We start from the raw sequence: 23,281 nt of genomic DNA on the forward strand, positions 1-23,281 counted from the left end.
CTTGGTAGTCTCAGGACCTAAAGAATGTAAATTCCACAGAGGCACATTTGAAAAAAGAGAAGTCGCAGGGGTAGGGACACAGGTGAGATCATCTTTACATCTGCCACTTTCTTTTTCCTATTCCAGGGTACACCAACTTTAACTGGAGCAATACAAGCCCGCTGAATTAATTATCAGCACTGATAATTAATGGTTTTAGAAAGCTCACTGATCATTAGTCCTGATCGCCACACCGGGCTGCAGGTGTGGCCACCCTGGGCTGGATTAGCTGAGGTCCCAGACTAGTGGCTTTCATCCTTGGCTGCACATTCATATCACTGATGCAGAGTCTACAAAAATACTGATGCCCATCCACTACCTCCACCCCAAGTCGATGAAAATCTCCGGCGTGGGGTCCAGGCATCTGTACTTTTTAAGCTCCCCCAGATGACTCTCATACACACTCAGGGACGAGGACCACTACCCTGGACCCTCTCCTACATATCCTCTCTGCCAGATTTATACTTTGTTATATGCGAAAGCAGGTTTACACTTCATTCTGACAGCAAATCGCTCTCCTCAGCCGGCTTTGTTCAGGGCTGTGATTGTAATAGGGAAAATTTTTGTTTCCTATCCCTTTAGTTCACATGGTTTTTACATAGCTGGCCCCTGGACTTTGCCTCAAACAACACAGCCAAGCTCCCTTACATTTGCTGCTTTAAAGATTCGACTGAGTTAAACTTCCTTAAGGGAGAGGAGAGACTGACACTGTGGGCGTGACTAGCGGGCGACGAGGAGGCTGAGCCGAGAGGAGTGGAGATACAGGCAATGGCGGCCCCGAGCTTGGAAGTGGACAGAAGCAGCTAAGGTCAGACCGCAACGGCAGGTCCAGAAGCACCTGCAGACCCCATGGACAGGAAGGCGGGTGTCGTGTGGGCTCAGCCTCTGGCAGAATGGTCTCCTAGACGTCCTGCGCCCTGCTCACCGACACAGTGGCACCAGAATTCTCCCAAGGCCCGAACTTGCGCTGGCATGTGCTTTCTAAAGCCTTTCGTCCCGCTTGCTTGGCTCGTGGTCATTGGCTGTATCTCCCCCAGCCCCCCATCTCCCTGGCACCCATGACTATTCATGATACAGGTGGCTCAGACAGTGTGACTCCCCCTCCCCGCCTCCGCAGCCGGTGGCTGTGCTCGGCCAGCTGCACGCATGGAGGTCCGGGGTGCCACCCCTTCCCCTAACCTCGACCCTGGCTCCAGGGCACTTACGTTGGCCGAAGGTGAGCTCCTCCGTGCCTTCTCGCCAGCTGGACTCCTCAGGCCCTCCGCCACGCTCTCGAGGAGACCCCGTCATGAGCTTCCTCTTCACTGACGTCCTAGGGAAGGGCAAGGTTCTTCGTCAGAGGCCAGACCACTTCGTGACCACGTGCTATACGATATTTTGAAAGTTTTTCACAGACTTCTCAGCTACTCCTGAGCTGATTCCCCTTCACCACAGCCCTGCGAAGGACGGCTTGTGACGAGAACATCAGGTGAGAACTGGGCACCGGAAAGAGCCATGGAGATGACTGCACACCTGCAGATCTGGGTCTGGGGTGGGGGCGGGGGGGACCTCACCTGGGCCTCAAAACTGGTCTGCAGCCCTGACTCGCCTTGTTTTCGGGGATCTTGGTTACTGATTATAGCAGTTCTGGGTCACGATTACAAGTGAGGCCTTGGGACTGGGTGGCGAGATGGGTGTTGCATTCAGCGGGATCGTGGAAAACAGATCTGGGGGTCAGGGACAGGCCGAGAATATTCTGAATGTCTGGGGCCTTTTGTCCTACCCACAAACGGAAACATTTGTCCCTTGATTAGCAGAGCTGGTTCCTGATGGTCGTCTGGGTGACTGACCCAGAGTCTCTGGGGAGAGAGCAAAGGAATTCGACAGTCCAGGGGTCTGCCAGATCGAGAGCCAGTCTGAGCTCAGAACGGAGGCTGAGGGTGGGATCTTCCTTTTAGACGTAACAGAACCAGCAGCAACCAGGACTAGATGAGAGACGGTGGAGCTGTCCAAGGTGAAGCTCGCTCGCTCGCCATCTTACTCCCTGTGGCCCTTTGCTGATCTGGGGCACCGGCTCAGAGGTGAGCTTTGCCCAGCACAGGGTGGCTGATGGGGTAAAGCGAAAGCAATAAAGCTCTCGGTGGTGTGTGACGGCGCGATAGAAACAGGTGAAAAATGGCGGGGGGTGGGAGTGGGGCTCAGCCGCACACCTGGTTTCCCCAAAGGACAATTACTGAGGTCCAGACTGAATGCTTATGAGCTTGAGCAAAAGCTTAGAAAAAGCAGAGTGAAACATCCCAAAGTTTCCGGCGTCAAGCTGGTAAAGAGTGGCTACAGCAAGGAGGCTTGGACGCTCACAGGGTACGGGGCAGGGCGGTTCCTCTGTAAGAAACACGGTAAACTGGAAAAATTAAGGATAATAATCTAATTTTATAGGTGAATAAACCGAGACTTGCAAAGATTAGGAAGCTGGCTAGGGCCCCTGCAGCTTGGTAGTGGCAGAGTGACCTCAGGAAAGGCCGGTGGTCATGCCAGGACAAGCAGAGGACCAAAAAAAAAAAAAAAAAAAAAAAAAAAAAAAAAAATCAGAAAATTCTTGCCCAGGAGAAATATATTTTCATGGACTCTATAAGTGTATCTTTTTATGCTGGGTCAGTCAGCTTTCAACCCCTAGCTGATGAAACTGGACCAGGAAGCATGGAAGTAATAATAAACATCATAATTACAATGTACTTAGTAATGATCTGTATAGTGATTGGCTTGTTCCCCCCATCGCCCCTGCCACACAGAATAGTCAAATAAATACTTGCTGAACGAATGGATAGAAGTCATTATAAACAACTAATTCTTATCAATATTCCTTTGTTCCAAGTGTATCTCTCTACTGGGGCTGGACTGCAGCAATAAAGGGTTTGTTAGCGTGTTGGATTTGAATCCCGGCTCCATCGCTTATCTAATATGAAATAGACAATTTAAAAAATCTGTTTGAGCCTCATTACATGGGGTCATTTTGAAAACCACATGAAGACGCTGTAAAGGTCTCTGGGCACAGGGATAGGGCACAAGAATCTTCGCAGCCCTTCCCCACACATTTTCTATGTAATTCTCATACAACCACTAAAGGAACAAAGTAAATATGCAGTTTGAAGTCTGAAGAATCGTCTCCTGGATGATCAGTGATTGGTTCGGCCCCTAAATTAGGTTTCTCGGGATCCTACAGTCTTAGGACAGGGGACACAGTACTGGTGTGAGATCGAGGAAAAAGGCTTTGAGATACAGAAATGGGGAAGAGAATAACTATAACAGAGTCTGTCCCTGAGCAGGAAGACAGGACAGGTGTCAAGCTGAAGCTACGGAGAGGTACAACAACGCTACACAGCAAAGTGACCCAATTTTACAAGAAGATCCAACTGATAACTGCTGCAAGAAGACATAACATCGACATTTGAAAAGCCCCAGGGACGTGTGGAAGCCGTTCAGGATTAACGTGGGTGAGTTTTAGAACAGTCTGTTGGGGACCAAGAAGCATGGCAATAACACAGCTAAACAGAGAAGCCTTCTGTTCAGAGGGGCAAACAGTGACAGATCCGCACAGTTACCCTGTCAGATGAGGGGTGCTGTCAGCAGGATGCTGAGTGAAGGTATATGACCAAGGCAGACCTGAGAATCTTGACCTTGCAGGAAGGTATTTTTGCATTGGCATTGAAAGTGTTCAACATAAATGTGAAAGCTTTGTTTTGGTTTAAGCACATGCGAGTTATACTGCTCTCAAGCTCCCTGCTAACAAGGATGACTTGTAATTTAATGTCTTAACTGGTACCAGTCTCAGTGTAATCACTGATCAAATTCATATTGTTTTGTGTATATTTCTACAGGGAGCTGCATTCTTAGCCATACTGAGATTATTGGTGATGACAGAACTATCCACAGCCACTTGGTCTTACCATACACAGTGATTTTTGCTTTTCCCTTACATAATGCCCCTCCTACAAATTACAGATTAGAAATTGAGACTTCTGAAAGAAATGTCAAAAAAGCTTCAGTGGAAGACTGTATTTAGTATTCTTAACTATTAATAATACAGGAAATGGAGTCATGGGTACCGTTTCCCAGCATAAGCTAATGTCGATCGCTTTGGATGGACATTTGTCACACTGTACAAGTGGCTGCAACTTCCACAAGGGTTCCTGCAAGGATTTCCAGGACTCTTATTTAGAAGCAGAAGACTTTGTGAAAGTAGACAATTTACCCCAAGATCAACAAAAGACTAATTACTAGGGCTAAATGGACCAAAAATACGAATCAGATTGCTGTTTATGTTCTTTTTAGTGTGCATGTGAGAAAATCCCTTTTCTTTTTTAATATATCCTGACTCCTCAATTTAACAAGGTCTAGTTGAACAAACAAGAATGAAACATTGTTTAGATGACATTTTGTATCAACTGTGTTTTCGGATTAATGGGAAAAAAAAACACCCTGTGGAAATTTTACTATAGATTATAAACTGGTTAATCATCAAGAAAATTTAAGAATAATGTTTCCATAGAAAATAATATGTATTGATTGGCCTATATAACTACTCTGCGCAATGTAACAATGATTAAACATGATGGAAAGTACTTTTATTAAATTCCTTTTCATGGTCTTGTAGCTGCAAATATTCAATAAGAATCTTTACTCTTCCTTCCAGAACACGATTAAATATATATCATATTGTGACCATGACGATGACACAAATCTTACTAAATTCGGTGTGCAAGCCCACTATAAGGAATGAGCCATACCTGACCTATAGAAAGGAGTCTTACAAAGTCCTCTTAAGAACATGGCCTGTGACCTGGTGCATGGCTTCCGGAATCCCAGACTTACAGATACCAAAAGATGTCCCTTCCGATAGGCCAGCAACACTGACACACAGAGAGAAAAGGACCCACGTGGCTTCAGGAGCAGGAGGTAAATCTGAGTAGGGGTAGTCTGGATAATTATTGATCTTAGTAAAACTGATAATAAAATACTTCTTGCACTCTCCAAAATAAACTACAACCCTAGAGGCTTTACAAGCTTCCAGAAAGAAGTTAGCTCTCAGGCCTAAACATCTAGTTATAGTAACTATACATTAACAAGGATGTTTATGGGCATTAAACAACATTTCTTTTTACAGCTGTGAGAATAAAACTTGCCACATAAAATAAAAATGCAAAATAACTGTACTGAACCAGAAAATTGCTAAGCACGTAGGTGAATGAAACCTTATGCCTGCAGGTGCAAATCCGACTGCAGGGAGGAACGAACGAAAGTGGTAAACTTGACATTGTTTCCTTTTGCCATTATGAATCAACATGTCAAGAAAATAAACGCATCTAAAACTTGAAACAAAAAATAACAGGGTCGCCCACTCCCACCACCGAATATGAAAACTTAAACATTTTTTGTAAGCTTGGACTCTAAAAGAAACAACTTCATTATTCTCTCCACACTTACTGCTATTCTTCTATAAAGTACAGTTTTCTCTCCTCCATCTTTTAAGTGTATTACATGGATTATGCTCCGTGGATGTGGCATAGATATTACATGGATTCCTTTCATATTCATTATAATCATTATTCGTTTTGATGCACCAGTGGTCTCTAATTTGACCAGGGGTCCTCTTCAAGCTGGCTTCTGTGACCTTTTGACATGTCCCTACTAATCTTTGGCACAACAAGATATTCCAGGCTCGCCTTACACTTTTACTCCCCCAACCCGAAAGCAGGCATTTCTACAGGGAAATTGTACTTAGAACCCAAACTGGACGTGCTCTTTGCTGCTGGGGTGTCGAATCCTCTCAGTGGGTGTTGTGAATGGATGTGGATGTCTTCAATTCTAAGCCATCACCACAGGGTTCTTCCTCAACTTCTCCCATTTCCTATTTTTGTCCGCTTCTGGCAGTTCGCGGCCCCGCGAGCATCTCGGCGCGGCGCACCCCACGTGGCCGCGAGGGGGCGCCAGACACCCGTCGCCGGGACGCGGGGGCCGCCGCGTGGGGCGCCGCGCGGCGCTTGGGTTCCCCCGACCCGCGCCGCCCAGGGGACCGGCGCCGAGGCGCTTCGCGTGGCGGTCGCCCGGGCTCCGGGACGGTCACAGGCCAGCGGAGGCCCGCGCTGCCAGACTGCGGGCGCGGTGGCTGCGGACGCCCAGACTCTGTCCCTCCCGCGGAGTCCCCCAAGGGCCAGACCCGGGAAGCGAGCAGCCTCGGTCGGGCTCCTCGCGTCGACGCGGACGTCCCTGCAGCTTCCCGCGGGCTGCGCGGAGGGACAGCGACCGGAGGAGGCGCTTGGGAAGGGGCGTGAACGAAGCGGGGGTCGGAAGACGGCGCAGCTGACGCGGAGGCGGAGATGGAAGGAGACGAAACCCGAGGGGGACCCCGAAGCCCCACGTCCTGTCTTGGGGACATCAGAGTCCCCGGGGCGGTGGGAAGAGGACAATCGAGAAAGAAAGGAACACTTCTTCTCCTGGCCGGAATTCTACCTCAGGCCGGAGCATCCAGTGATCGGGGCCGAACGGGGGTCTGGGGGTAGGCGATGGCCTTGTCCTGTCGCTGATCCCCAGATGGCTTCGATCTCCTCCCCGAGGGACAAACCTGAAGGCACCGGCCCGGGAAACGTGAGCCTGGCCTCGGGGCGTCCCGCAGGAGCCAGCTCGCCCCCAAACGGAGGGAAGGAGCGCGCTGCCCATGCCCGCGTCCCCCTCGGGGGCTGTTTCGGGAAAGGGGGGCTGGGCTCCGCGTGCCGCCCGCGCTCTCGCCTCCCGGGACTCGGGTCCCCGACACCGCGTTCTCAGAGCGGCGCGGCCACACGGACGTGGCAGACAGAGCCAAGTGGCCGATCCCACCGACAGGTCACTGACACCCGGCGGCACAGTCACCTTCGACCTTCGAGAGTAAAAAGCCAAGGGTACGTCCGCTGGGGGAGGGCAAGGACGCCGGCAAGCTCACGCGGCCCCAAGACACCGGGGAGCGCGCGGCTCCCCGGATCCTCCCAGGTCGGTTCCCTGTCGCGTCGCTAGGCGACGACAGCAACGCCAGACAGCACGGAGTGCGCGCGCCCGCGTTATAAACCAGGAAAGCGAGCCCGTGGGACACGGTAAGACCGGGACACTGCTGTTCCCCCCTATTAGGAACCAGGTTTTACTAAGCTTTTAATTCCACAGTTTCGGACGTTTTCCACGACAAAAAAACCTTAACGACGTAGTACAAAACCCGAAGGTCGAAAACAGCCTCAAAACCAATAACGGAAAAATAAAAACGAGCTTACCTATTTTTGAACCGGCGACACCAGGGGAGAGCGCGAACGCAGTCCCCCACTACCACAAATTATGCAGTCGAGTTTCCCACATTTGGGGAAATCGCAGGGGTCAGCACATCCGGAGTGCAATGGATAAGCCTCGCCCTGGGAAAACCACCTTCGTGATCATGGTATCTCCCCTGCCAGGTAAGTATGAGTTGCTCGCCTCCCGCCCCGACACAGCCTCACGCGCCTCACACTGTACACGCACGGTCACTTTGCTCCCTCCCCGAAACCCTGTGCACCTTTCCCTTCCAATCCTCCAGCCCCTTCATACAGTTCTTCTGATAAAATTCAAGCGACTTTTTCCACAATCCGGCGTTGTTTACCGCGGGGAACGAGACCCCTATTTGTCTGATTAGCATAAGACACGCCCCGCTCGTGACGTCGAGACCCCTTCTGCGCTCCAACGCGCACTGCGCCGCGCGCGCTCATCCTTCCTCCCACCCTGCCCAGCTGGCCAATGAGCGAGCCGGATGCTCGTTGAGGGACAGGGACGTCGGGAGCCCCGCCCGCTTGCGAAGCCCCGGGATCCGCAGGGTGACAAAGACGCAAGTTTCGGACCAGCTTACCCTTTGTTCTGGGTTACACACCAAGGCTTTTTTAAGTAAAGAAAGAAGTTGTAAAGCAATGTATACAAATTATACCATTTGTATGAACAAAGTAAAACTGTGCGTGTGATGTATATAGACACCCAGATTCAGGTTACATCTCTAAGTACTACTCGGCGTATTTTCTCTACACATAACTTCACACTTCCTTCTCATCATATCCCAGGGATCGTTTTTTTTCCTTTCCTCGTTATGCACAATACAAGAAATGAAGATTCTGAAAAAGAAGTCGCTGGCTAGAATAAGGGAGAGAAAGATGAGGTGTTGCTCACAGGCTGAGGTTTTCCGTTGTTTTCTCTCAAGGACTAAGTTAGACCTGACAGCGGGGAAGAGGCGACGGGAGGAGGAAGCCAACGGAGTCCTCAGACCAGGGAGCAAGGAGGGGAGTAACTGGATCCCTGAGGATGCCCTTGGGTTGAGGGCGAAGATGACTCTTCCGGGAAGTGAACTCAGCACCAAGGTGACTCAGGGAGAACCTTCCTTTCTTCCTTCGCCCCTTCCTCCCTTCCCGTCTCTTCTCTCTCCTCTCCTAATTCTCCTTCCCTCCTCTCCCTCCTCCTCTCCCTCCTCTCCCTGCATTAGAAACAGACTGGCCGATTTCGGCTGTTTAAGCCACCTAGCGTATGGTACTAGTTATGGCAGCTGGAGCTAAGGCTCGGGGTTCTTTAGCCATTGGCCTAAGCAGCTTCTCCCACCCCGGGGAATTCTGGGATCTGCCCTAGTTTTGTTCATTTTCTGAAACTGGCACTCACAACCTGCTTTCCCCTTAAGGCTGATCTGTGACTTTAGAATGAGGACTGCTGACCTGGCTTATGATTTGATAGGATAATTTACTACAGGTAAGAATGACCCAGGATTTTCTTGGATTTTTGAACAAATTTAATAAACATCAACCTAGAATGACCTGGGACAGCTGGATGGATTCTGCAGGGTGTCTGCTCATTCACATTAGCAGTAGTAAGGTCTGAGGGCTCTAATAAACGCTGTACGCATTCTGCGGGTCATCTGTCTTAGGGCGACTGCTCAGGACACATTTTTACATGTTTGAAGTGCTACATCAGGCACCTACCAGTTTTTTCCTCCCATTTTCTATGTGGGGCTCCTATCCAATTCTCCCCGCAGGGCCCAGCATGATTCTTATTGGAATTATGGTAAATTGGAAGACATTGGTGATCATAACGACAAATTTTTTTTTTTTAAAGACTGATCCCTGTCACATAGAGGGAAAGAATAGAAATGACAGAAAGCCAAATATTGTAGAATCCTCCTTTCAAAGGTATATACTTTTTACCACTATTTATAAGGCACAGAGCTACTTTTTGACATTTCGCAAAGGGTGAAATAAAATAACGACTTTTCAGACTTTTCCCCAAAAGTAATTTGTGACTGGATCCTGGCCAGATCTGAGATTTATGATGTCGTATGTTGTTGCTTTCATAAACGTTATGTATATAAAATGAATTTCTTAGAAGTAGTAGTTGAGTTCTCCATTGACTGCTGATTACATCATCAATGTCTACCAGCCCTGGCAGCATTAGAGATGAGAGAAGGGTTCCTGGGATGATGCAATAACCACAGGGCAAGAGGTCTTCAAATGTTGCTACTTTGTCTTTAAGTAATACTTAACAGTTTTGCTGACTTTTCACCCACTCTGCTGACTCTGCCAGCAAGGTCCTCTGTATTGACAGCCAATTTTTTTAACTTTCTAAGAAATAATTCTCGCTCTTATGTTAATTCTGGAAGGCAAAAGAACATAACTAAGAACTGTCCCCAGGGAATATTCTAAGGTCTTTATGTCAGCATTTATGAAATGACTTACGTACTTTTCAACTAAAGGTCCTGAAAGTAAAATAAATGTATAATTTCGATTCAATGTTGCAGAACAATGTTTTTCATTTTCAGCCCACCTGGGTAAGAATCATCGGGGTGCTTCTGTAAACAATGCAGGCTCTACGGCCCCCCCGCACCAACTAAATCTCTTGGGACTGGACCGTGCGAAGTAGCTTCTGTAATCTCAACAGCTGGTTCTAAGGCATCCCCAATTTAAGAATCTCTATTTTTAGACTGGGGATTCTTACAAAATAATGAAGACGGAAACTTTTGCTTTTAAATTTCGACTTTAAGCATGAGACTATGAGCTTCTCAAAGACCGCTGGTCTTTTGTGTTTACACACTTGGCCTAGAGACTGGGGAAGAAATCGAAACAAAGCAGGTGAAGAAAACCTTTTTCTTTTTTATGCACATTACATTTTAATAGCCGCCAGAAAAGCTGTTCATCTCTCATAGACCCTGTCCGCCAGCTATGTTGACCTTCACTATGTCATTATAGCAACATATATAAATATGTGTTGTACATCTATACACACACACACATCCTGAAGCACTGTGAAGACACAGACGAGGCCTTAGCACAACTGGGAGCCTCTCGCAGGCCACCTAAAAGTGACCACTGGTCTGCTTTACACGAGACTTTCGATGGGCTGGGTGTGGCCGTTAGTCCCCAGTTCCCCAGAGGGAAGTTAGGACGATAGAACCAGACAGCGTATCTAGAGTGAGGTCAGCACACTTCGGAGATCATACAAGAGTAGAAATAGGAGGCGCGAGGCGGAGCATGAGATGGGGTCTGGGAGGCCACCGCTTTCGCCGTGTGGGTTCAGAGAACTCGGGGCTGCAGTGGAGGCGGACATCGGGCTGGAGCGACCCAGCTGAGCAGCCCTGGTCCAGGTGGTGCTCGGGGACCGGAGCTAGCCCAGCCCCAGCGTCCAGCGGGGCACCGCTGCTCGGTGGTGTTGAGACCACGCGCCCCCTCCGTGGGAAGCAGGGGCGTACCCCCCGAGGGGACCTTTGAGGCAGTCGCTGGGGTGAGAACCGTGCCGCGCTAGCCCGGGACCCCCAGGCGTGCAGAAGCGGAGTCGCGGTTCCTCTATAGACTAGCGCGCTTCGCCGAGCGCAGGCCTGGGCTGACGGGGTCCAACACGCAGGGAAGGCTCGCTGCCTTGCACTGCCCACCAGGCAGTGACCGCGCCGCTGACCCCTTCTGGACCCCAGCAGGTGTGGGGGGCGGGGCCAGGTCTCAGCAGATGGCGAGTTGCGGGCCAGGGGCCCCCGCCCATCCTTCCTGCTGTTTCAAGGACCCGTGGTGGCTCCGCTTCTTGCATGGCTCCTGGAAGGCAAGGGTCACGAGACTGGAGTGCCCGGCAGAGCCCTCAGGGATTTCACCTGGGGACAGAAATAAAACAAACCAAGTCAGGGTCTGTTACCAGGCCCTGCTGGTGGCCCGCTGAGGCTGGAGCGAGAGCTGAGTGGTGACAGGAGCCAGGAGCATGACAAGAGCCTGTTAAGAGGCTGAGCTGAGGGTCGCGGTCGGCGAGCAGCTGGAGCCGCCAGGTTAGAGGAAGGCTTCCTGCCACACGAGCCGAGGCCCCTGCGCAGAGCCACCGCACAGCCGGGGGCGGCTCCTCGTTCACTCCAGTTCACTTCGGAGCGAAACAGTGGCTTCTGTGATCTCTCAGGAAAAGAAGTGCTTCGTGTGACACAAGCACATATAGAAACAGCCTGTCCTGTGGGGCAGAGGACATTTTGCAGGGGAGTCCCCTGTTAAGTTTGTGTCCCATTTACTTATGGAGGAGAAGGGGCCAAGTCAGCAGGGACCTCGGAGGTCATCACGGTCTAGCGCCCCCTCTCACAGATGAGGGGGGCAGCAGGCTCACACAGACGGAGGGGCCAGCCAAAGCCACATCACGGGTTAGTGACAAGCCTGGGACTAGAACCCAGGCCTCGGGCCCTTTCCGGTGGCCCAGAGGAAGCAGAGAGGGACGGTCCAAGCTGCGGGAAGCTGGCGGGATGTGAGGCGGTGGGGTTACCTTTGCCAGGACAGGAATAAGGCTTTACAGAGGCAATCTTGTAACTGTTCTTCTAAAAAGGCTCAGGAAAGAGAGGAATCGTGGGAGAAAAACAAAAGGGAATTAGAAAAAAAAAAAAAGGAAAAGCAGAGTCTAATGAGGACCCGACCCTGTGGGAGCAACATCTTCTCAGGGTGCAATTTAGATTTTTCTGGGCATGTGCTCAGTTGTTTATGGCAAAGCTTTAAAATCCAGGTAAAGGTTTAGTTTCTGATTTTTAAGCCATTTCGAATACCTCAGGTTTTTCTTTAAAGTACTTGCCAGGGATGCGTTTGTGTTTTAAGTAACTGTACAGAATGCCTGCCATCCACGTAAAATCTTTCTCTGCATATTTCAGTCTTTATGTATTATCAATTCTCTTGGGTCAATAAGAGCCAATGTTTTTCTTTTGTGATGTTGCTTAAAAGAAAAAGATACAGCAAAATAAAATTGCTGTTTTCAGCCCAACAGCATGCGGTGAAGTTAATTTATTAAGTATTGTTTTGCTTTTATTCTTTTTCATAAAGTAGTATAGAAAACGCCAGAACACATAACTGGCCTTGGGATCCCTTTACCGAAAGCTAATTCAGAAGCCAACTCCCACGTGTCCTCTGGCCTTCAGGGATCAAGAAGAGGGGTAATTGGAGCAAAGAGAGGAGAGGATGGCCAGGTGGGGGGGAACGGGGTGTCAGGGGGGAGCTGCCTGGGGCAGGGAAGCCAAGGAGGTGGGGTCGGGGACTGGAGCCCCTACAGGTGGGCCAGAAACCGGCTCCTGGAAGGTGGGAGCAGGTCGAGGGTCACCTGCAGACTCTGACGACAGCTGGTAGTGCGTTTGGGGCAGGATCCGTGGCCCTGACGGGTAATACTGGTTTCCTTACCTCCAAATTAGTCCTCGCCTTCTTCAAGACATCATGTGTCCTGGTCACTGAAACGACAAAACAGCCCCCGAACGCGGAATTTACCCACTGGGGCCATCCTTGCCCTGGGTGTGTGTTCTGGGGTGTGTCAGCCTGGAGCTCCTGCTGCCCCCATGTCCCCCTCCATCCGCATTCACGATTTCTCATGGCACAGTAGGTTCAGGGACATCACGCCAGTCTCCCCGGTTCCCTAGCCTATTCAGCCACGCTGTCCATCCACAGCACTGTGGGGCATCCGGACCCCCCACCTCATTCCCGGGCTCAGGAGCACCCACACTGGCTGAGGATGAACTGCTCCAGGCTCTCCTTCTGCCGTGTGGTGCTCTGCAGACGCTCGGCTGTGCTCTGAAGGAGACCTTCCTGTCGGGACAGCTTGGTCCTCAGCTCCAGAAGTTCCCTTTTCACGGCCTCACCCTGGGGACCAGAAACAGATGCTTTGTCAACGGGCAGAAGCGCTCGTGGCGCTTTAGAAGCTAAAATAAGACTACAATCTTCTCAACCATTTCTAGACGGGATTTCCTCCACGAAGCCTGTCAAACCCTCCAGCCCAGGAGGACGCCTCCAGGTGGGAGCCCCGAGCAGTGGGCACAGGGTCACGGCCCTGCTGCCCCACAGAACCCGACCCCTGGCCGCTGAGGCTCCTGGCTGTGGACAAGAGCTAGGATTTCGTGCTGGCACCAGGTCTATCACTCGGCATGGTGAGCAAGACCTGGAACTTGGGGATATTATTCTTGGGGACACGGGGCTGGCCCGAGACAGCCCGCAATGTTGTAAATACCTGTGCCAACCTCAAGATGGCAAAACGCCCCGTCTCTCAGAATTAGCATATTTGGGTCCCATAAGGTGTCAGTGTGAGTCTGGAGCTAGAAGCCCTGAGGAGACCCCAAAAGCCACCTGTCCAAGGTGCCACCAATCAGAGGGCAGGCCTGAGAGCGCCTGGGGTGGCCGACACCCCCCCACCCCCGCCACGTGGACGTAAGTGATGTGGCGGATTCCAGCGGGTGGCTGAAAGAGCCCGGCTGTCTCACGGTGACATTCTGCAGTCCTGCTTTGACAGTGGGGACCTGGGGTGGGGGCGGGGGCATGTTTTAACATGTCCCTGAAGTTCAGCTCAGCCCAACTTCAGACAGTTAAAGACCCTGGATGTCTATGGTCCCCAGGGCTCTCGTGTCCCTGCCGCGTTCCTCTTTGATTTCTTATCGTGGGGGTCGGAGGGTGGGGGAGGAGAAAGGACGGAGTCAGAATGTCACTGAAAGCAGCCGCCATGGCAAGAGGTCTCCCTCAGGGACAACCCCTTTAAGGTCCCGTCTGTCTCCATCAACCCCAGGGCTCCTGATGGCGGGAACTGCAGACCCGCAGACCTGCGGGATGGAGGAGCAGGACGGCGACCGGGGGCGGAGCCAGTAAAGGACGCCGGCCTCTCACCACTTTGCCGCCGGAGCCGGGCAAGGCCGCTCGCCAGAACACGGTGAGGACGGAGGCCGCCTCGTCCAGCGCGCGGTGCAGGGCACAGGCGCTGCTGCGGAGCTCGCGGACGCCGTCGCCGGCCAGCACCTGGAGGAGGGGCGATGCCACGGGCCTCACTGGGACAGCACGGTCACCTTCTGTTTCTTCCGCCCACAGGGCTCAAGCCTCCCCCGCGCACGGGGCACAGACACGGGCCTGCTTGCGCCCCTGAAGCCCGGCGCCCCGACCTCAGCGGTGCCCGCCCGCTCGCAAGGCGTCACTTGGACCCAGCTACCCCCACGCTCCCTTTAGGCGTCCGGGCTGCTCCACGCTCTGAGCTCCTGACGGGGAGCAAAATATTCCACTTCGGCACTTTGATTAATTTGAATTAATGTCAAGAAAGAGCAGGTGCAAGAAAGACCCACGTTTGTTCCCACGAAAGCAGAAAACAAACCCCCTCCGCCCCAACAACACAGAGGTGTCCTCCGGTGTCAGGGCGGGAGACACCCCGGCAGAGGGCGTCGGGGCACCAGCAGAACACACGGAGCCCGTTACTCCTTCAGCATCCCAAGCCCAGAGCCTGAATTTATTGTTTCTTTGTCTAAAGCTGCTTGCTTTGGTCATTCTTAGAGCCTTGTATCTTTGAGGCTCCCATATGAAATTAAATTTGTTTCTTTCCTATTAACCTGTCTTAAGTCAATTAGCAAAGAACCTAGACGGGAAGAAGGAAGCATTTCCCTCCCCTGCGGTCCCCCGGCTGTGCACTGGCCCCCCTGTCCTTCCCTGAATAGCACGACGGACTTTGGCTGGCCGAGCACGTGTGGCTCCCGGCCGGGGTGCCGCCCCCTTCGCCAGGAATGTCCTCCTCCTCCGCCATCCTCCTCCACCCTCCTCCTCCACCGAGAACCCAGCGCTCCCTGAGGTGCCCTCCGGGGACCCGCCGCTTCCTCCCCTGGGAGAGCCGGGGCTCCTGCGTCTGTGCCCCGCACCCAGAGGACGACCCTAACTCTTCTGACGCAGGTGCTCGCGTGTGTGTCCTCCCCGGCTCAGACAGGGAAGGCCCGGGGCGCCAGGCTTCCCGCGCCTTCCACGCACGTGGCACGTACGGGTGCCATTCTCGATGTCCAGCCGCTCGGCCAAGTGATTCTATTCTGCCCACCGACGGCCATGTGCCAGGGACCGTCGCAGATGAGCAGCTACTAAAGGGCGCTCGGCGCAGGCCACTGGGTGTTGACGCTCACAGACGCTCTACTGATAAGGATGAGGACACCGCACAGGCTTTCGGGGGATTCGGGGGGGGGGGGGGCACCAAGTCAGCCGCATCGGCAGCAGAGCAGAGCTTACAGTGAAAAGAGGAGCTGGAGAGAAAAGCCCGACGGGGTGCAGACGGAGGAAGTGTCTTCCGCTGGGATGCGTAGAGTGTGAAAGTAAAGTAGGAGAAGGCGCTAGAATCGGAAGAAGGAAGGGCAGGTGCACCTACGAGCTATGCTGTGATCACCTCTGTGCCGTGAGCCGCAAGGCCAGGGCCGGCGCCGGCTGATCTGGCGGCGAGAGACGCGATCTTCTGGACCAGCAGGCGGCCCTCCGCGATCTGCCGCGTGAGGGCGCTGTAGTCGTCGATGTGGCCGATGACGTGGCGGCCGTGCTTATTGGCAAAGGAGCCGTCGGTGGCGCCGCCCTCCAGCTTGGGAGGGCTCTTCATGCCTGCAGGGGCCTCCAAATCCAGCTCTGAAAAATAAAGCCACAGCAGGACAGAACGCACGGTTACTCGGTCATAGCACCAGTCCCAGAGGGACAGAGGTAGGGGCAGAGCCAGGAACAGGGAGGGCGGCCTCGGGAAAGTGCAGGTGTTGCCGTCCACAGACATTCTGGATTCTAAATTTTTATAATCTTTCTTACATCATCTCAATGATTAAAGCGCCAGGTTGGCAAATTCCGTCCTTGTTGACGAATGAAATATTCGAGACACATGTTATTTAAAAGTGTTTTTTTAATATCTGAGTTTAGAAGACACGGACAGGAAATTCAGCTGGGTACAGAGAGCGCTTTCCAGAGGGGAGAGATCCCAGCGCGATGGCTCAAGAGCGGGGAGACTGAGGGTCGCAAGGGCGGCCACGGAAGGAGCAGCGAGCAGGGCGGGAGGCCCGGGGCACGCGGAGGAAGGTCTCGGGATTCGGATGCGCACAGAGAGAACCGCGCGTCACTCGCATGGCTTCCCGTCCTCAGTCCCCTCGCCCTTCGGTGGCCACATTTACCATTTGCCTTGCTGAAGGTGGCCGTCTCTGCGCCAGGAGCAGCGGCGGGCGAGCTGGGGAAGACCAGAGCTGGGTTCATGCCGACATCCCGAACCGGAGGGGAGGCGACCGAGTCTGGGGGAGGCGAAGACAAGAAGGGTTTTCGGGACCCTGGACACACACCACGCGCCGAGCCCGAGCGCAGCTTCGCCTTCACCATGGGAGACCTGAGGCAGCGTGACTCGCCCTGTGTGTCTGTCACCCAGACCCCGTGATCCAGAACAAGAGCAACTCAGTCTGGAACGAGCGGGGGTACCTCTACCTGAGGGGTGCTCCACGAGGAGGCAACTCCTGGTTCAAATTGTTAGGTCTGTTTTTCTAACCCCCGCTTTTAATATAATTTTGTATGTAATGTCTATTACGATGCCTCGTAACTACATGCAAATATACATAAATATATGTAGTATGTATGTTAAAAATACTAACTCGAGGAATGAATGGACTTATGGGTAATTAAACCCAGCATCCTCATCACCATTCCGATGAATTAGTACCGGGAAAAAATGCAGTCGTAGGAGAAGGATAGGAGACAGAGCCCCGGTGGGACAGAGACGCCCCGTTAGAGGCCAGGAACTGGAAACAGCGGCAGAACTGGAAAATATCGCAGAAACGACGGAAAGGCTGCCGCTCGGGCACGTGGGCTTCGAGCCTGCTGCCCGGCGCAGGCCTCCGTGGTGGGTGGGGCTGGGTCCAAGCCCGGTCACCGGGGGGCGGGGGTAGAAGGAGGCAGAACCGAGGGGCAGCCAGGGTAGCACGGAGCTTCCTCCTCACACAGGCCGAGCGGGGTCCACAGGCCGTGCTGGGCACCACGCACCGGTCCCCACGCTTTCCTGGTTAATGGCCACGCCGTGATCAGGGAGCGACACCTTCATTTGACAGGTGATGTCACTGTCTGATCACTGAAAATCCAGCAGACCCCCCCAAAAATAAGGAGTGACATGCTCTGGGAAGAGCAGGCAGGGAAGTCTGCAAGCTCAGGTTTAGATGATCGTGAGGGGAAGTGGCTTCTGATTAGAACGAAGTGGAGGATATGGCCCCGGAGGTGGTGCATCAAAAGGAAAGAAAGAAGAGGAGGAAACGAACGCACAGGGATGGGGTGTGCGGACAGTGTCGACATTCGCATTAAAGCCGGGGGAAGTGAGAAGACGAAGGGCATCGGGAAGAGAGGCAGAGAACGGGCTAAACGTTTCTGTCGGCAAAGGTGGGCGGGGCGGGGGGCAGAAGGGGATGATGAGCACCCGCTACCTCCTCACAGCCCCGATTCCCACTGCGGCAGGAACGTTCTGCCACGTGGCCAAGTTCCCCACCTTCAGGAAAGGGGAGCCAGGCAGAGAGCCTGGGAGGCCTGCAATACCGAGCCCGAGCCCAGTGAGGTGGAAGGAACAGACTAGAACATTCCTGGTCCAAATCCTGGTCGGCCTCTGAGCTCCTGTCGGCCAGGGCCTCGATGCCTAAATTTTCTCCTGTGAAACACAGAGTAAAACTTGCCCTGCCTCAGATGAAATTATTTGAAAAAGTGTTTGAAAACCTATGATGAATTTTTAAAACACTCCACAAATACAAGGACTGGATACCAACATCCACAGCTGTTAACTGTTGAGCAATTCTTGTGTCAGGCACTGGTAAATTATGACATTTAATGATCCGAATAATCATGCAAAGTAGATACTATTGTCATCTGCATCTTAAAAAATGAGGAAACCATGGCTTAAACCAGGAGGAGTTGAAATGCTGCGCCCAAGGCAAACAACCTGTGAGTGGCAGGTGTGTGGCCCTGAGTCCCACACTCTCACTCCCGCAATGGACTTCACCTCCCACTTCACCCCTGACCTTGAGGAGCCTGGACGAGGCAAGACTATCCCTTCCACCAGATGCCCTGGCGACCTCCCCGCCGGCGGAGGGCTTCCCGATGCCCTTGGCCTTCCGACCTGGGAAGGGTGGCTGCCGGCTCCCAGGGTCAGTGCTGGCTGCAAAGTCGTGGCTGCCGGAGTTGGGGCCGAGGCTGGCTTTGCCGCCGCTATCCAGCTGCTGCTCCAGCTGCAGTCGCAGGCAGTTGTTCACCTGGATGCTCTGCTCCAGCTGCCCTCGCAAAGCTCGGATCTCCGTCACCAGGTGGCTCAAGTCACTGCTCGAGGGGACCAGGTGACAGGCGTCCCAGGCGTAAGCTGAGAGAAGACAGAGGCGGGGTTGGTAACCGTGGTCCAAGTATTTATTTCCGCGCATTCGCCAGAACTCTCCTCTGTGACAGTCCCCTCTGCCGAGGACCCCACTGTCATCTCAGCGTCCCAGGCCACACACCCGAGATGGAAATGCCACTTTCCTTATGTGCGGCCTGGCACACACTGAGGTGACACACACTCCAGTGTGGAATTTTCCTGAGGCTCAAACGATCCACGTGCCACTCGGGGGAGTCTGACCAGCAGCTGAGGCCGAGCCTGTCACTTCGCCTCCATGTTAACCTCAGTCCCGCGGGCTAGAGGGCGGGGTCTTCCAAGACCAGAGGTGGGCTCTGAACTAGCACTGAACCAGGGCAGGGGCCAGGGGCTGAGGGAGGAGAAGGGATGACCTCCGTCACACACCTGTTTTGCTTGGAAAACGCGAACCGATTTCCACGGCCTGCTTCATGGAGTGTACACACACTCCCGTCCAGCCTCGTGGGCCGCCCGCACACCGCCGGGCCCCCCGACCGCTCGCAGCCCCTGACACAAAGCTCTCCTGCGGGCACTTGGTCTCCTCCGGGCCCACACTCCCACGGCTGTCAGCCTAAGCTGCCTCTCCGCACGCTGTGCCCCGCCCCCCCGTGTTTCTTCAAGTTCCCGTCCACCTTCTCACCGGCAAATTATGAAAACTCAGACTTGGCTGAATAGTGAAAACTCTTAGTATAATAATCCATACTGCTCATGGAATTTTTAAACGTATAACCAAGGAAGTTTAAGGGTGGATGGCTCGGGGAGTCAGCATGCCATCTGTTAGGGGCGCCACAACCTAAACGGGCCCTTAAGGGTTAGGGATAAAACATGCTGGGCTTGGGCTTCACAAGAACAGAAGACAAATAGCAGCCCGTGACACCAACATTCCAGAGACTGGCCGACCACAGACATTCTGTTTGTACAGAGAACTCTGAGAACTTCCTTTGTTTTACACCACCTGTGCTTGACCGATCAGTACATGACCAGTACCCCCTTTCCTCTTCTTTCCTTCCACTGCCCCTTGTCCCCACAGCACCAGCTGAAGACCAATTATATTGTGGGGACAAGTCCCTTTTGGCTGCCCCGTTTTGTTCTTGCTGTATAAATATAGCTGCTTTGTAAAATAAAATTTGAGGCTTGATCAGAATACTGTCTTGCCTCCACTCCTTTTTCTCCGCCCGTTTTTCCTTACAGGCTGGGTCTCCCTCACCCCCACCAAATAACAAGTCCCGCGGGTCGGGACAGCCATCCAAGGCGAGAACTGCTTCTGTGGATTCTCGACAAAGCCGCCCCCCCCCCCCCCCCCCCCCCGCTTCTCTTGAAATCGGGTTGGGCGGGGCGCTCACTCCTTCGCAACCGGCCACCCCTGTCGCTCCCTTGTGTATCTGTGTTTCTGCCCAACTCTCACGTCCTTGAGCCCACGGACCGCCACAGGGCCAGGCCGCCTGGCCTGTGTTTCTACCGCTGATACTTCAAGCCAGGCTCAGGATTTTACTTTTTCTCTTTGCTAAATTTTACTTCGTTGACATCAGCCTCTGTTCTAGTCTGCTTGGATTTAACTTTATATTTAGAATACTCTCCCCCGTTTGAAGAAAGGTGGGGGAAATGTAACAAAATTCTCAAAGATCAATTATTATTTCAGCAGGTGGCAAAATTCCTTAATAAGAGAGTTTAAAATTTAAATCTAAGCTTGAAACTTAGGTCCTATTAGTGGCGTTTCTGTGACTTGTTTTGTACGTTGTAATGTTCTCACGGGCTGTTTGCTACTCTGGCTGCATGGGGGTCAGTGTGTACTAGTATTCAAGACCTTTTCGAATGATGATGCCTTTGAGACAGTTCTTTGTATTTAAAAAAAAAAAAATTATTGTATCATCTGGACTCGTTTCCGGCCATCTAGGTGAGTGAAGTTTGACTCTTGTGACTGATTTTTAAGGATGTCTAGGCTGGATCTTGCTCATGTCACCGGACTCTGGGCTTTGTGTATGAGAGCTCCCCTCCTTTAATTGGGTACCCCAGGCCTGGCTGGGGGTTCTTCTGAGACAAGAGCTCTGCAGCTTTTCCAGATCTCCACAACTCCCAAGGCAGAGACCTCACAGGGATCCCAAGCAAGGGCGGGAAGCCCGTGGGGTGGGGGGAGGGGGCACACGGACCTCTCAGCCCCTTCCTGGATGTGCCGTGAAGCGCCTCGTAGATCTGTAGCTCCGACTGGACGGCCTGGAAGAGCTGCTGTTTCTCGTCGCACTGTTGCTGCAGGAGGGCCAGCTTGTGCTGCAGCCTGCGGGGGGTGGGGGTGAGGGGGGATGGCTGCCGAGCTGGCGGGGCCGCTCTCGGCCACATCAAGGCGGTGAGCGGGGAGCCCACATCGTGGAGTTTGAGCCCTAGCTGCCAACTCGGGTCATGAAGACCATGGCTTTGACGTGGTAGATGTGCGCGCAGAGGCTCGGACGGGTGCGGTCGCTGTGCTTGGCGCCCTATCGTTAGCTGTGCCGGCGAGGACACAGCAGCACCGCCCTCCGGTGTTCTTTTCACGCTGACAAGCAGTGACAGGGTTCACGCTGGGGACTAGCATTGCGACTGGTCTAGAAGCTTCCTAGGTTATGCTGAGGCCGTTGCCCTCCAGCTGCAAGCACGGGAACGTCCCTTGCCTAGCAGCCGGTGTGCCAGAGCCTTCCATGACGGGGCTTCACTCCTCAGCTCTGGGGTGAAAAAGGCGTTCACAGAGAAGCCCTTCCTCCTGCTCCAAGTCACCCATAGATCAGGAATAGCGGTGGGGAAACAGGGTTCCAAAAGGGGCCATTAACTGTCTTGCCAATATCCCCCCTTCTAAATCTGAAAATGGGGCCGCCTTCCCTCATCGGCGGCTCTGCTGACCTGGAGTCTTTCTCCTGGAGGGACAGTCGTTCCTCCTGGAAATGCAGGATCTCCTGCTGCTTCTCCTTCAAGTCTCCCAGGAGCTGCTGCCGGTCCACCTTCTGGCGCTCCAGCTGCACTTCCAGCTCTCGGAGCCGGGACTGCGAGGTCAGCAGAGCCTCCCTCAGGCACTCTGTTTCCTGGGAGTGCTCTGGGGAGCAGAACGCAGGAGCGTTTAGCTTGTAGGGCAGCAGGAAGGTGAGCCCGAGCACATCCATCCTGACACACAGAACCAGGGCAAAAGGCAGGCCAGCTTATGCTGCAGCCGCAGGGAGCCAAAGAGGGCACACCTACACAGCCTGGGGAATGGGGGACCGCCATCTCTGCAATGCCCTTGAGCCTCCGACTTAATAAGAACTACCTTGCTTTTAGAGAAAACACTCTGATTTCTAATGCTCACCATTTTCTAAGCGCTCACGGCCCTCTGTGCAATAATCCATTCCTGAATTTTGCTGAAGACCGACATTAAGATTTCCTGTCTACAGTTTTTAGTGTATGTTATTGTCATCATTTTGAAAACTGGGACATCTTTTCTTTTCCAGCTTGCAGCGGCTCTCTGATCTCCATAATTTCTCAGAAATTATTGACAGGGACTCTGAGAATAAGACTGCAGGTGCCATCAGCCCTCTGGGGTGGAGTGCACCGGGGCCTGACAAATTATTTTCCCACCCGCGAGGTCTGTTCTAGTCTTTCCAGGCATGCGATGGTAGGTCAGTAGTTCTGCCTTTTCTCTTATCTATTAACTTTTGTTATCTCCCCCAAGCAGTGAGTTTTCCTCTCGCATCTTCTCGCTCTGAGGTGGCTAATTTGGAAAGATCTGTTGAAGTCTTTTTCCTTTCTCACAAAAATTCTTTCATTCTGGGCTTAATCCTTTTGGACACTATTCTTAGTCTTTTGTGGCTATTCAATAAATATTTATAAATAAAAATAATTCATTATTGATCATATTTTAATTTGATCAAGTCAGTTAACACTAAGGTCGGCTGCATCCCAGGCCACACAAGGAATGATCCCACCGGGGACAGGTCTGGGAAGGCTCTGGAGGACACTCTGCCAGCACCTGCAGAAGCAGAGCCGTGAGGACTGCTGACCAGAGAGGAGCCTGAGTGTGAGCGAGGGGAGGGGGCGAGGAGACACGGGGAGAGACGCCGAGCCGCAGTGACGGCTGGGGGACCTGAGAGGCTATGTCGGAGCTCCCGTCCTTCCTCTCCTGGTTCGAATCAGCTGCGAGCTACAGGGAGGCAGAGCAGACGGCTAACGGTACCCAGCTCCGTAGTGATGCCTCTGGGTACCTGCAGGTGGGTCTGCACGCGGGTGGGTTTCCTAGAACTCCTCGTCCCTGGAGCCCAGGAGTCTGAGGGCCCAAGGCTGGGTGGGACCTATGGGAACTCAGCCCTTTCCAGCCTGGGAATAGCTACTGGCATTTGGGGTAGGCGCGTCTGGGTAGCTCGGTTATTTCTGCATCCCCTCTTCACTTCTCCAGTTGGTGATCGGTGTGGCCAGGGAAGAGAGGGCGCGGGCAGCGACCGCGGTTTGTGGCTTCCGGCCACCCACCTCTGGAAATGCGACTCAGCTGAGCCTGCAGGCTCTGGTTCTCTTCCCGAAGCGCCCTGTTCTCGTTGTGCAGCTGCGGCCCGGCCTCCAGGCCCTGACTGCTGAAGCTGGAGGCGGGTCCTGGCCGGAAAGCGAAGCG

At 53.1% G+C, this 23,281-nt stretch overlaps 1 protein-coding gene, 2 long non-coding RNA genes and 1 other non-coding gene across 12 annotated transcripts in view; 1 reads left to right on the forward strand and 3 right to left on the reverse strand.

The window, feature by feature from the left end:
- The window catches only part of LOC118612898, a 41,318-nt gene extending 33,806 nt beyond the window's left edge, over positions 1-7,512 (reverse strand). The window contains exons 1-2 of the long non-coding RNA XR_004955238.1: positions 7,311-7,512; positions 1,245-1,351 (exon numbers count right to left, since the gene is read on the reverse strand). This is a non-coding gene — a long non-coding RNA (uncharacterized LOC118612898). The remainder of the gene's footprint in view (positions 1-1,244; positions 1,352-7,310) is intronic.
- LOC118612900 lies at positions 1,633-4,663 on the forward strand. The gene is made up of 2 exons (XR_004955240.1): positions 1,633-2,099; positions 3,342-4,663. It is a non-coding gene; the product is annotated as an uncharacterized LOC118612900 (long non-coding RNA).
- Positions 7,332-7,495, reverse strand: LOC118613206. Its single transcript, XR_004955343.1, has one exon. It is a non-coding gene; the product is annotated as a U1 spliceosomal RNA (small nuclear RNA).
- A 2,537-nt stretch (positions 7,513-10,049) lies between the features above and the next one.
- The window catches only part of PDE4DIPP2 (myomegalin), a 152,098-nt gene continuing 138,866 nt past the window's right edge, over positions 10,050-23,281 (reverse strand). For 4 of the 9 annotated variants that reach the window (XM_036234992.1, XM_036235000.1, XM_036235001.1 and 1 more), the window contains 11 exons: positions 23,143-23,262; positions 21,550-21,739; positions 20,829-20,953; positions 18,418-18,654; positions 16,451-16,564; positions 15,694-15,923; positions 14,175-14,303; positions 13,025-13,163; positions 12,711-12,757; positions 11,815-11,866; positions 10,050-11,170 (listed from right to left, as the gene is read on the reverse strand). In XM_036234992.1, coding sequence (XP_036090885.1) covers positions 11,025-11,170; positions 11,815-11,866; positions 12,711-12,757; positions 13,025-13,163; positions 14,175-14,303; positions 15,694-15,923; positions 16,451-16,564; positions 18,418-18,654; positions 20,829-20,953; positions 21,550-21,739; positions 23,143-23,262 — 1,529 coding nt within the window. In that variant the 3' untranslated portion in view covers positions 10,050-11,024. Of the gene's footprint in view, positions 11,171-11,814; positions 11,876-12,710; positions 12,758-12,997; positions 13,164-14,174; positions 14,304-15,693; positions 15,924-16,450; positions 16,565-18,417; positions 18,655-20,828; positions 20,954-21,549; positions 21,740-23,142; positions 23,263-23,281 lie in introns of those variants that run through there. The other 5 variants (XM_036234996.1, XM_036234999.1, XM_036234995.1 and 2 more) reach the window with 4 other exon arrangements.

Source organism: Rousettus aegyptiacus, unplaced genomic scaffold, assembly GCF_014176215.1.
Source record: "Rousettus aegyptiacus isolate mRouAeg1 unplaced genomic scaffold, mRouAeg1.p scaffold_m13_p_17, whole genome shotgun sequence".
Classification (NCBI taxonomy): domain Eukaryota; kingdom Metazoa; phylum Chordata; class Mammalia; order Chiroptera; family Pteropodidae; genus Rousettus; species Rousettus aegyptiacus.